The 13,680-nt window shown below is 36.7% G+C and overlaps 1 protein-coding gene across 1 annotated transcript; it reads left to right on the top strand.

Moving 5' to 3' along the window:
* The first annotated feature begins 4,137 nt into the window (after positions 1-4,137).
* Positions 4,138-5,766, top strand: LOC111880821 (F-box protein At5g03100). Its single transcript, XM_023877238.3, has 2 exons — positions 4,138-5,246; positions 5,572-5,766. The coding sequence occupies exons 1-2, from the start codon at positions 4,302-4,304 to the stop codon at positions 5,695-5,697; spliced, it is 1,071 nt and encodes a 356-aa protein (XP_023733006.1). The 5' UTR covers positions 4,138-4,301; the 3' UTR covers positions 5,698-5,766.
* Positions 5,767-13,680: the final 7,914 nt, after the last annotated feature.

Genomic DNA, 13,680 nt, shown 5'->3' on the forward strand with positions numbered 1-13,680 from the left:
TAGGGTTTGAGAGGGTTTATTATCTGAGGATGGTGGCCAGGAATGAGACCATATCATTCTTTATATAGGGACACCCCTTATGTAGGGGTTTCATTATGTGCCTAGTATGCCCAACGTACCCTCTGGCACGCCCAACGTATTAGGTGGCTCCGTTTAAAAGTCACACACATGAGTACGTAAGCGTACACATACGTATGGCCAACGTACTCAACTGCCACCTTTCTCAAATAAGGGACTTATCCTGCCAAAACTTATATAACTTCGTTTCTAATCAACCTCATATCCACGAAAAGGTGACAAGATGCCCTACACTTCTAGCAACTTGTCGCAAACCGGAGGCTTCCTCATGCCCGAGTTACAGCCCACAAACCCTAATCACGGATGATCCGAAACAGGATGTTACAACCTTAAACCGTAACTTCGAGTGGTAGATTCATCCAAGAGTGTTGTGAGCCTTGTATGAATTTTTTTTTTTATGGATTTTAGTGTATTTTAAGAAGTGGTAGCTTGATGCAAGGTGGTGGTTCAAGGAAAGGCTTGTGGATCTGGACTCCTTGCTACATTTTCGGCTCATTGAAGGTAAGAAGTTCTTAGCTTGATCATTAGAAGTTGAGATCTATGATTATATGGATTTTGGTTCCATTTTGACCTCATGTGGAAGGTTTAGTGGCTGGAGACCACTCCAAAAGCTTTGAGTTGCCACTCTTAGCAGATTCGAGATTAAAAGTTTATAAAAATGCACGCTTGATGCTTAGATAAGGTCCATGCATGTTCTTGATTGGTTTTTAATGGATTAAAATGGTTATTGGGACCCTTTGGGCCATGCAAATGCATATAGGTGTTGACTTTATCCATTAAGAGCTTTAGTTGGAGGTTCCCTGAAGTTTAGATGCAAAGTGCTTAATCTGTTAAGTCATAAATTGAGTTTGGGGGATCTGTGGTTACGCCCCGCATAACTAGAGGTACACCCAACGTACATCCTCTTTGGCCGCGATCCAGATTCCTCGAGTACACCCAACGTAAACTGAGCGTATGCCCCGCATTCGTGGTTCTATGGGCCTTTGGGCATGTTTCATGTCTAGTTGGTCCAAGATTTTGCACTGGGCCTTGGTGGGCCTAATGGTTTTGGATTTTAGTAGGCCCAATGGGCTTGGACCTTTGGGCCGTCGAAGAATTATTGGACCAAGAATTGTTGGGCTTTTAGGTAAGGCCCATATGGGGTTGGGCCAAATATGGAAAATTGGGCCATTAGTAGGCTTTTATAGATCTTGTGGTTTTGGGCTTGTTTGATTTTCGGGATTGGGTCTTGGTTGCGAGTCTTGTTGGACCAGGGTAAAATGGTCAATTTACCCCAAGTTTGGATTATAGATCATGGTTTGGAATTCAGTTGCTAACTGGATATCGTTTTAGTATTTGTTAGCTTGGGAAGTCGTCAGTGCAACATCTAGGGATTTCTTGAAGCGAGCTCAGCATTCGAGGTGAGTCTCCTCACTGTTCTATAGGTCAAAGGCACCAATTCTGTCCCATTTGGTTTATGTATTGTAGGAAGACCAGGGGGTTAGCCTTTGGCATTATGCATGAAAGACCAGGAGGCGACTCCTGACACATTGTATGCCAGACCGGAGTCTGAACTTTGACAATTATTTGTTCAGTAGCTGTAGATTGTATGCTAGATGTCTTTGTGATGCTTGCATGGAAGACCCAGAGGTGGCTCCTGGCACTTGTCTGTAAGACCTAGGGTTGTGGCTCCCGGCCTGGCAAGAAAGATCATGAGGTGGCTCGTGGCATAATGGTAAGACTATGTGCGACACATAACACCTTTATTGATTATGATATATGAATGGTATGTATGGCCTGCAGTTATGTATGACTTGTATGGATCGATGGATATGTATGGTATGTGGTATTTGGGGAACTCACTAAGCTTTATGCTTATAGTTTTCAGTTTCAATTACTCCAGTTTTCAAATGAAAGAGCTCAAGGCGATCGCAACACATACGTTTGTGTTTTCTGCAATACGTGATCTTTGGGATTAGACTCTGATATTTGTTTTAATTGAAATGCTTTTCAATGTTTTGAACAAAGTTACATTTTAACTGAAACCAAAATTGATGTGGGTGATTATGGTTCCCAAAGTAACTTAACCGATTGGAACATGTTTAAAGAAAAGTAATTTATTTTTAATATAACTTAAATAATTTATTTTTTTCAATGTACATGGTTATTTTGATAATTTGCAAACCCGTGATTTCAAATTTTTATACATTTTAACTTAATTAGTATATTTCTTTTACACATGATGATAATTGACTTTCAAACTTCTTTGCAAGAAATTTTCTAATAAAATCGAAATTTTACATTGAAGAATTTTTGAAAGACAAGCAAGTTAATAAAAGGTATCATTCTAGCTTTGTTTTTTAATTTATTTATTTTCAAATCTGTGGATTTTTCATGAGTGTCAAAAATAACAAAAAAAAATTTCCAATAAATATATACAATCACTCACCGACAAACACACTCTTGCACTAGAAATCATATTCATGACGATTATGATGCACCGCAGGTTAATTTTAGTGTTTAATTGTTAGCGTTGATAGTTTGTTATGGTTAATTTCTAAAGCTCATTTGTTATTTCTTATATTGGTTAATTTATTTATTGTATAATCATAAAATTTTAAAATACCGGGTTGGAAAGTGGGAAGTGATAGGCTTCGAAATCTAATGAACCGATGTAACCCCTTGCGGTTCCAACATTTCAAGAACCACTGGTTCCTAATTGTACATATTAAAAATAATGTCCTACTTATACAAAATCATAAAATAACATTACACTTTTAGCAATCATGTTTTGTGCACGTTTTAATTTAAAGACATCTAAATTTGTACTAACTTATATTCGACAATTTTTTTCATAAAGTTTCATTGACCTGAATATAATTCCAAAAAAATCATTATAAACATTTCACAAATCAAAATATAATTCAAATCTCATCATCAAATAACTATAGAATGTTATATTTTTTTAAACCCAACACGATTCATGTGACACTTTTCTCATTTTTATTTTACTTATTTTAGTGAAACTAAAGTTTGGTATTGTGATAGATTTTTTGTTTCAATTCCATTTAACTACATCCCAATGTTGAAGTCTTATTTTGCTTTTTGTTAAGTTATTTTTCTTGGGATTTAACAGATTACAAGATGAATATAAAGAATTTTGGTGAAAAATTGTCTACTAAACCCAGACAGGAAGATCTTGATAAGCCTGAATGTTTCTTATTGATATATTTTTCGAGTTTTTTTTAGTTAATTGCGAGATATAAACAAAGTATGTTGCTATTTTTTTGATTTAAATGCAAAAAAAATGTTCAAATTGTGTTACTTTTTTGGGAAACGAGTTATCCCCATAATTAGTTGCTTTGTGAAAGTTTGGAATGGATCCTACTATATACACATGTTGATACAAATGTCAGGGGTATCTAAACCAAAGGAATCAGTTTCTAAAAATAACTTGTAAAAAGTTATATGAGTTAAGCCAATGTTATGAACAATAATTGTTGGATTTTATATCAATTGTAGCATTACACTTCCATTTTTTTCATACAACGAAATTATGTTGTTTTTCTTTTCGTTCAATCCCGAAAAAAAAACTTAAATGAAGATGAAAAATGACAGAAAACTATAAAAACAATTTATAAGATGAGGAAGGTCGTCTAACTAATAAAACAAAAAAATATTGTTTACAAAGAGGTCCTTTAACGATCATAGATATACGTTCATTTCATTATATTTTTTATACATTTCAATATTACCGATAACGCTAAGTATGTTTTACTTTATCTATTATTATTATTATTATTATTTTGCTAGTTTTTTATATCTTTATATGTATTTGTTTATACGTTTGTATTTATTTGCGCATTTTACACGATTATAATCTAATTAACTATTATCAGAATAATTTTAATACAGTCATGTACATATTTACTTATTTTAATACATCAGCCTAGTCAAACAAAAGCCGACTTAGATTATTTGTTAACTTTAACAACCTAGTAAAAATATCTATATATACTAGGTACTATCATTACCATTGTTGTTTTATCGTTATTATATATTCTTAAACTGTTATTGTAACATTTGTCTAATAATCATTCATTAAAAAATGATTTGATACGAAGATACTTATCTTCTTTTTGTTTGGGTTTGGTTCACAATTTGTTTAAACTTGCGAGTTGCGACTGATTCGGGTATTGTAGCTGTCTTGCACGGGGGAAAGCAACGAGGATGCTGTTGCCGCCATGGAAACGGTGGAAGGACGCAATCAACCTCCAATTCCCCCAAATCAGATAAAATTACTAAAATTCGTGGATGAGGAGGGAGAAGATCGGATCAGTGTGTTGCCAGATTGCTTGCTTCTTGAAATTCTCTCTCGTTTACCCTCCTCAAAATACGCAGTTAGAACAGGTAAACTCTCCAAGCGATGGAAACACCTTTGGACTTTTGTACCTACTCTGATTTTCAAACATAATAGAGATGATGATGATTTCGTCTTGTTCGTTGACAAAACCCTAAGTCAGTGTCATCAATTGAAGCTCAAGAAATTCGTAGTATATACTGTTTATGATATTCGGTTTGAATCGCAAGTCAAGAATTGGATTCGTTATGCTATAACTTGTAAAGTTGAAGAGCTTCATTTAACGTTAAGGAATACGGAATTCAAATCAGAGTTTGTGTTAGATCAATATATTTTCACCAATTCATGTTTTACTGATCTGACATTAAAAGGCTGCATGTTTAATCCAACTGGGACTATTAGTTGGAAAAATCTTAGGAAATTGTGTATATACTACGTTAAATTGAACACAGATTTGACTGAAAATATACTATCCGGGAGTCCTCAATTGGAAACGTTGGTATTGGAGGATTGCTATGGTTTCAGTCTGCTTGATATTACTTCAAAGAGTGTTAAGAACTTGGTGCTCTCTGGATACGTTGTTGCTTATGATGAATCTGAATCCGATATCATCCGAATCAATGCTCCCAATATTTTATCACTAACAATCGAAGCTGAATTGGTCTTGTGGAAGCTTTTGTTGGTAAATGTGTCTTCTTTAGTCAAAGCTAACTTAGATTATATAAATGACGACATAACTTCTAAAGAAGAGGAAGAAGAGATGCTTAAAGGGTTTATAATCAGCCTTTGCCATGTCAAGGAGCTCACACTTGGAGTTTTCTGCTCTAAGGTAAAATTTACTTTCTTTGACAATATGTCTGTATAAAAATCATATGATTATTATAGCTTTTGTAGTATACTTTATCAATTATCCTTTGGTAAACTTGTTTCAATTATCGTTTAGTGAAGTCAAAGATCTATACTTAGAGGGTGTTTACATGTGCACGCAATGTAATCATTTTGAGTGTTTGGCTAAAATGATAACAATACGATCTTGTAAGTAGTTAAGTAAAAAGAGCTGATAAATTGAGATAAATATAGAATTACCTAACTATCCTTAGTTTTGATCGACTTATTATATGATTATCTTCTCACTGGTATTTTTATGTTGGTAGGTGGTGTCTCGTTTGGAAGCTAAAGGTTTTGTTTCTCCATCAAATATGAAGCTTCCTGATATTATTTCCCATTTATATCCTGATGATGATTCGCTGGAGCATGATGATTGGTCTGATAGTGATTAGTTTATTGGAATTAATTGTTAAAAACATTATTGGCTCTTAAGCTTAATATATCTATTAGTGTTACTTAAATCTCTAGTCTACTGCGTGCTTAGTGATCTCCATCTCTTGCAAATATAAATAAGCCTTCTTTTTCTCTTTGAAACTACCAACAACACAAAATGGTCTAGTGATCTAGTCACTTGGTATTTATTGTCCAAAAGCTAATTTGTAGTAGAATAAGTTTTGGCCAACTTCCTTTTTCACATCACATGATTACAAACTCATAAGTCAAGAATATTATTATAAATGAAGATAACCTGTTATATGTAATACAAACCAAATAGGCCATAATATATAAGCATGATATTTTTTTGCCATTTATTTACATTTGTGATCATTTTTTGCCAAACACTCCAAAAAAGTGTTTATAATTAGTTTATAGTGTTTTGTTACCCAATATAAACTATTCCAAATACCTTTTTAATACTTCATTTTGCTAATGGAAAATCTAATAAACATCTTATTTTCAAAACTCAATCCCAAAAAACAATAACGAAAAGGAAAGATGGGGATGGCATTTTGATAATATTAAAAGTTTGACTAAGCTTTCAGTATTTCTGTATAGTGTAAACTACAAGAATCAAAATTCTTAACTTATTCACATATATATATATATATATATATATATATATATATATATATATATATATATATATATATATATATATACAGTGAGTAATGCCATGTTTACATCATGGGTTTAATCGCTCTTTCATTTAATAAAGAAAATGTTGTTTTCACAGTTGTTTTTTGTGCAGACTTGGCTAGTAAACAAAGTAACAAACATTAATTAAAAATTGATTTGGACATTGAAACTTCCTAAAATTCATTTGATGATTTGAATATTCAAATTCAAAATAAGTCATTGTTCTAGGGATTGGACTATAGTTTTTTAAAGTTTAGGGGCGAAAGCAAAACTTCTTTTTACCATTAGTATAGTTGAGTAATTTAATTTCTCAATTTAATTTGAGTTTTTCTTTGTAGATTAGCGAGAGCTCTGCTACCGACATGGAAAGGGTGGACGTTGAAAGACAAAATCAACCTGAAATTCCCCCAAAATGGATAAAGTTGCAGGAAATCGCGGAGAAGGGGGGAAATGATCGAATCAGTGCGATACCAGATTCTTTGCTTCTTGATATCCTATCTCGTTTACCCTCCGCAGAAGGCGCCATTAGAACAGGCACACTCTCCAAAAGTGGGAGCATCTTTGGACTTTGCTTCCTACGTTGAACAGGTAAGGCACAAGGTTGAAACTAACAGGTAATTAGGAATGAGCAATTGATAGGAAGAACAAAGTTGCAGCAAATTTTCTGGATAGATTCATTAACAGAAAAATGACATACATAAGTACTAGAAAAACAAAGACCACCTGCACATGCACTACTACCATGATACCAGCTAACAAACCAGAAAACTAGGAAGACCAAATCAATACCTAGACTTATTCAATTCGAAAAATAACGGTAAAATACATGTGCATAAATAGATTGCTTTGTAGACTGAGACATTGACTTTCAACGCACCCTCTCAATGTCATGGTCCACCATTCCCATGCTTGTACTGTGTTGCTTCAATTTTACTCCGGTTAAACTTTTTGTTAAAGCATCTGCCACTTGCTCTTCGGAGCTGATCACTTCCAAATTGATTTCACCACTTAATACCTTTTCTCTAATAAAGTGGTAATGAACTTCAATATGTTTTGTCCTGGCGTGAAACACCGGATTTTAAGCCACTTTAATTGTTGAAATGTTATCACACCATAGTTGCACCGGATGCTCCACCCTCTGATTCAGGTTTCTCGACAATTCAACAAGCCATACACACTCTTGGACTGCCATTGCAACAACCCGATACTTGTCTTCCGTTGTAGATAAGGAAACAGTTGGTTGTCGCTTGCTACACCAGGAAACATGACTTGATCCAAACATAAAAGCATACCCGCTTGTAGATCTTCATTTATTGACATCGCCAGCATAGTCGGCATCACAATAACCGGACAACATAGGCTTGGTTTCCCTCTTAAATTGTATACCCTTTCCTACCTTAGCTTTAATGTACTTAAGAATTTCTTTCATAGCTACCATGTGTGTTTTTCTTGGGTCTTGCATGAACCGACTAAGTACTCCAACTACAAATGCAATGTCAGGTTGGGTCAGTGTGAGATAAATCAAGCTTCCAACCATCTTCCCATATCTTGTTGAGTCATCTAATATTTTCTTCCCTTCAGTGGCATACAACTTAGCATTCCGGTCCATAGGAACTGTTGTTGGCTTGCATGAGGCAACATGAAACTTGTGCAAGAGATCACTGGTGTACTTCCTTTGATGTAATACCATCCCATCTTCAATGTAATTTATTTCTAGACCTAGAAAGTGCTTTAGCCTTCCAAGGTATTTCATATTAAACCGAGAGGACAAGTTAGACTTTAACAACTCAGCTTCTCCTTCTTCATCTCTTGAAATAATTAGATCATCTACATATACAAGTATAAATTGTAAACTAACAAGTGAAATACATATAACGGCTAGGGTTTCATATTATTATCAAAGAGAAGTACAAAAACAAGGAGAAGGAACGACATAATATATAGACAAGCTAAATAGGGTTTCCTAGTGAAAAGGTCCAATCATAAAACCCAATACAAAATAAAGCCCAAAATCTTATTAGGCTAACATCCCCCTTTAAACTCACAATGCAACAGCAATAAGCATTGAGAGTTTGTCAGACAGAAAATGGAATCGAGGAGCAGTCAACGGCTTCGTCAGAATATCAACAATCTGCAAAGAAGAAGGAACATAAGGAAAGGAGATAGTGCCATTCTGGAGATGATGACGTGCAAAATGACAGTCAATCTCAATGTGCTTTGTACGCTCATGAAACACTGAATTCTTGGCAATCATTATCGCACTCTCGTTATCACAATACAAAGGGGTAGACTAAGGGATGTGAACGCCCATATCTGCAAGAACCCATCTCAACCAAACAATCTCACAAGTGGCGATAGCCATGGCTCGATACTCAGATTTTGTAGAAGATCGAGAAACAACATATTGTTTCTTGTTTTTCCATGATATCAATGAATCTCCAAGAAAAACACAATACCCAGTAGTGGACTTACGATCATAAATATCACTATCCCAATTTGCATCACTATAGGCACACAACTCAAGAGAGGATGAAGAAGGAAACATAAGAGTGCGGAACTGAGTACCACGTAAATATCTCAAAATACGAAGAATAGCTCCCCAATGAACAGTAGTAGGAGCAGTGACAAACAGGCTAAGCACATGAACTGCATGAGCAATATCCGGTCTAGTGACAATCAGGTAAACCAAACTCCCAACAACGTTACGGTAAAGACTTGGATCTGATAATGGGACACCATCAGTTGGAGAGTACTTTGCATTACTCTCTATAGGCATATCAACTGTTCGATTATCCGTGAGTCGTGCACATTCAAACAAAATCTGAAATATACTTCATTTGAGATAAAAGATAACCCTTTGGAGATTGAGCAACTTCAATCCCCAAGAAATAACGAAGTAATCCCAATTCTTTCATAGCAAAACGGTGAGCCAAATCACGCTTTAAAGACTCTATACCATCATGATCATCACCAGTAATAATCATGTCATCGACATATAAGGAAAGAATAATCCGACCTGCATTCGTACATTGAATAAATAGATTCGAATCATGGTTACTTGGTTGAAAATCAAGAGAAGTAATCACCGTAGAAAATTTCTCAAACCAAGCACGAGGGGCTTGTTTGAGGCCATATAGAGCCTTCCGAAGTCGACAAACTTCACCTGGTCGGTGAGAAATACCAGGGGGAGGATACATGTATACTTCTTCATGAAGATCACCATTCAAGAAAGCATTCTTGACATCCATTTGATAAATCTTCCATTGGCGAAAGGAAGAAACTGCAATGAAGGTGCGAACAGTCGTCATTTTTGCAATAGGAGCAAATGTCTCCTCATAATCCATACCATACTTTTGCGCGTACCCTTTCGCAACAAGTCTACGCTCAACGGATCCATCAGACTTTGTTTTGATTTTATAAACCCAACGACAACCAATCGTGTGTTTTCCAGGTGGAAGCAGAACCAGATCCCATGTATGAGTCTGATAAAGAGCAGCAAGTTCCTCAGCCATAGCGATCTGCCAAAGGGGATTAGAAATGGCCTCTTTATAGGATGTTGGCTCAGAGAGACGATGTACATTAGCAATAAAAGAGGCAAAAGCCGGTGAGTAAGAGGAATAGACAAATTCAGGAAGCTTTGTGGACTTCTTATTACGATAAGGTCTCGATGGAGGGGGTCTTGATGATTTGTAGGCAGAGGATCAACGATAGGTGTTGGATCAGCCACATGTGGTGGATCAGTAGCAAGTGGTGGATCAATGACTTGTGGTGGATCATCAATTTCAATGCTAAACGGATCAATAGTACGAAGCTCCTCTCGGGTTGCATCATGTGACTGAACAGGAATGCTATAGAATGGAATATGCTCCAAAAAGGTGACATTGCGAGATACATACAGTTTCTGATTTGAAGGATCATAGCACAAGATGATTGATGTATAGTGCCAGCAGAGAGTAGTAAGGATCTAGCAGTTTCTAGGAGATGTCGATGTTTTCTTTCTGCAATACCATTCTGCTGAGGAGTGTCTGTACAAGATGATTGATGTATAGTGCCATCAGATGCCAATAATTGTTTAAAATCATTGGAGTTAAATTCTCCTCCGAGATCACACTAAAAACATTTTATGATAGTAGAGTGTTGAGTCTTGACAATAGCTCTGAATTCACTATATATGATGAAAAAGTCAGACCTGCGCTTTATAAAATAAACCCATGTATAATGAGTGTAATCATCAATGAATGAAACATAATAGTTAGCTCCTGACTTGGAGGTTATCGGAGTGGGACCCCACATATCAGAATGTACAATATCAAATGGAGCAACAGAACGAGTGACACTTTTATTAAACGGTAAAGCAGAAAATTTTCCCAGTTTACAACCACAACAATCAGAAATATCATCAAATTTCAAAGAGCCTAACACACCAGTGGAAACCAAAAACTGTAAACGAGACGCTGAAACATGTCCCAAACGAGATTGCCAAAGATAAAATGGAGACAATGAAGGGTTTAAACGAAAAGACGACAAATCGACACTAGATGCAGCAACATCAGCAACATGTAGCTGCTCCAAGACATAAAGCTCCCCAAGTCTATGGCCTATCCCAATCACACTCCGAGACCGAATGTCCTGTACACAGCAGAATGAATCAGAAAAGAAGACCCAACAACCAGATTTACACAACTGACTGACCGATGCAAGATTCAAAGCAAGTGTAGGAATGTAATACACCTCTGCTAAAGATATATAAGGAGTGACAATAGAACCAACACCTTCTACTGACATGGGTGTAGCACTAGCAGACATAACAGAGACAGGTGTACGAGAAGATAATGAAGCAAAAGATGAAAAATGTGGTGACATGTGATGAGATGCACCAGAATCCAATATCTACAAGGATGAAGGAATACTTGACGTGTTGGATGAAGACAGACTTGAATGAGACATGGAAGCTGACATGGTAGTTGGATTGGTAACTAAGAACTGTCTGAACTGCTCAACAATATGTGGATGCAAGGCTGATGGTGGTGTGAAATCTGTTTCATTCTCAACTGAAGGTGTAGCAGCAGCGTACTGTGGTGGCCTAAAAGATGAGAAAGAGGGGCGTGACTGTCCAGAAGACTTGTTCTGCTGTGAAGACTGAGAGTGTGCTGGTGATCTTGTTTGTTGTTGTTGTTGCTGATTTCCCTTGCTTGTCAGCAAAGGGCAATTTTCCTTCCAATGGTTCTTCTTCTTACAGAAAGCACACTCATCAAATGCAACTCTCGAACTATTTTGGTTTGTAGATTGGGGTCGTTGTGAAATAGCAAAGACAGCAGGAGTGGCTGTCTTGGGAGCTTTGTCAGCATGGGACTTGATACGAGTTTCTTCAGCAATCAACTCGTGAACAACCGAATCAACAGTGGAAGAGGTGTACGATGCAAGATTGATCCACGCAGAACTTCAAAATCTGAACGTAATGCCATCAAGAACTGAACCAAACGTTTCTCTTCCCTTCTATCAATATAAGGCTTAAAAGCCTTCAACACATCAGGTTCTGTAAGAGCTAACTGATCCCACAAATCCAACATAGCTGCATAAAATTCCTGAACACTGAGATTGTTTTGTTGGAGGGCTCGAATATCAAACTCTAACTGATACTGCTTTGCAAAGTTAGACTGAGTATACAACCTAGCTAAGTGATCCCAAACCTCCTTTGTCGTGTCATACTTCGCCAACTGAGTACCAATAGACTGGATGAAAGAATTATTAACCCAAGTAATGATCTTGGAATTATCAATCCCCACATAGTCTTGCCCCACAAGAAATTTTTCATAACATAACTCCAATAGGCATAGTTTTTGCCATCAAGTTGAATACTAATGGACTGAAGAGAATCATCTCTTGGGGCCATATTTCAATATCAGTCAAATAGTAAATACGAGTAGCAGCAAAAACCGATCAAGATCACGAAATCAACAAAGCCCAAAATTGCAAATGGTGGCAATGAATAGTGCACTGAACAGTATCGATGAATCGTGCGATGAACAGTAACCATGAACAGTAGCCGTTGTGAACAGTACTCGTGATGAACAGTAACGTCGAAGAACAATAGTCGTCGGGTGAATAGTAACACCGATGAACAGTATCATCGGTGAACATTAACGCCGATGAACAGTAATCGCGATGAACAGTAATCACCGATGAACAGTAATCACCGATGAACAGTACTCGCCCCAAAAAAACGAAAAACTATAGATAATCAACCGAGCTCTGATACCATGTAAACTAACAAGTGAAATACATATAACGGCTAGGGTTTCATATTATTATCAAAGAGAAGTACAAAGACAATGAAAAGGAAAGACATAATATATAGACAAGCTAATTAGGGTTTCCTAGCGAAAAGGCCCAATCATAAAACCCAATACAAAATAAAGCCCAAAATCTTATTAGGCTAACATAAACACGGTTTTCTCACCGAGTTTCTTGACAAATAGACTTGCATCGGCTGAAGTGAGTTGGTACCCGTTTTGTTCTAGGAGTTCTGCGATTTTACCATACCACGCCCTTGGTGATTGCTTCAAACCGTAACTTGCTTTCTTCAGTTTACATACGTATTCCAGATGTTATTGACTTTCAAACCCCATTGGTTGCATCATGTAGTTAATATGATCGAGCTCTCCGTATAAAAGCACGTTGTACACATACATTTGCCACAGCTTCCAACCCTTAGAGGCTGCTAGGGATAGAAGTACTCGAATGGTTGTAATCTTTGCAACCAGGCTGAATGTATCTTCGTAATCTAACCCGGGCTGTTGAGAGAAACCTCTAGCCACCAAACGAGCTTTGAACCTGTCAACAGTTCCATCAGCATTTTGCTTCACTTTGTAAACCCACCTACAAGGCATGGGTTTAACATCGTGAGGTTTCAGAACTAACTCCCAAGTTTGGTTTGATATAAGAGCGTCCATTTCAGCTTTCATCGCTCTTCTCCACTGCTCATGTTCACTTGCTTCATTGTATGTTTCGGGTTCTTGAAAAACATCTTCAACTTTAGCAACCCGAGCATACATGTATGCATACTTTGAGTTGGGTTTTCGTTCTCTTTGTGACCTCCTTAGCGTTGGTTCAGAAGTAGGTTCAGGAGGTTGTTGTTCAGGTTGAGTAGAGATCACTTGTTCTTCTTCTTCAATTGAGACACCCTCATTTTTCACTTCATCTGTCAAGTTCAGCTTTGCTAAAGATAAACCAACATTATTGGTCAACTTTTGTTAATCTTGTAGTGGTTCATTCTCAGGTCCCCACCATGAAGACAT

This window comes from Lactuca sativa, chromosome 7 (genome assembly GCF_002870075.4).
Source record: "Lactuca sativa cultivar Salinas chromosome 7, Lsat_Salinas_v11, whole genome shotgun sequence".
NCBI lineage: Eukaryota > Viridiplantae > Streptophyta > Magnoliopsida > Asterales > Asteraceae > Lactuca > Lactuca sativa.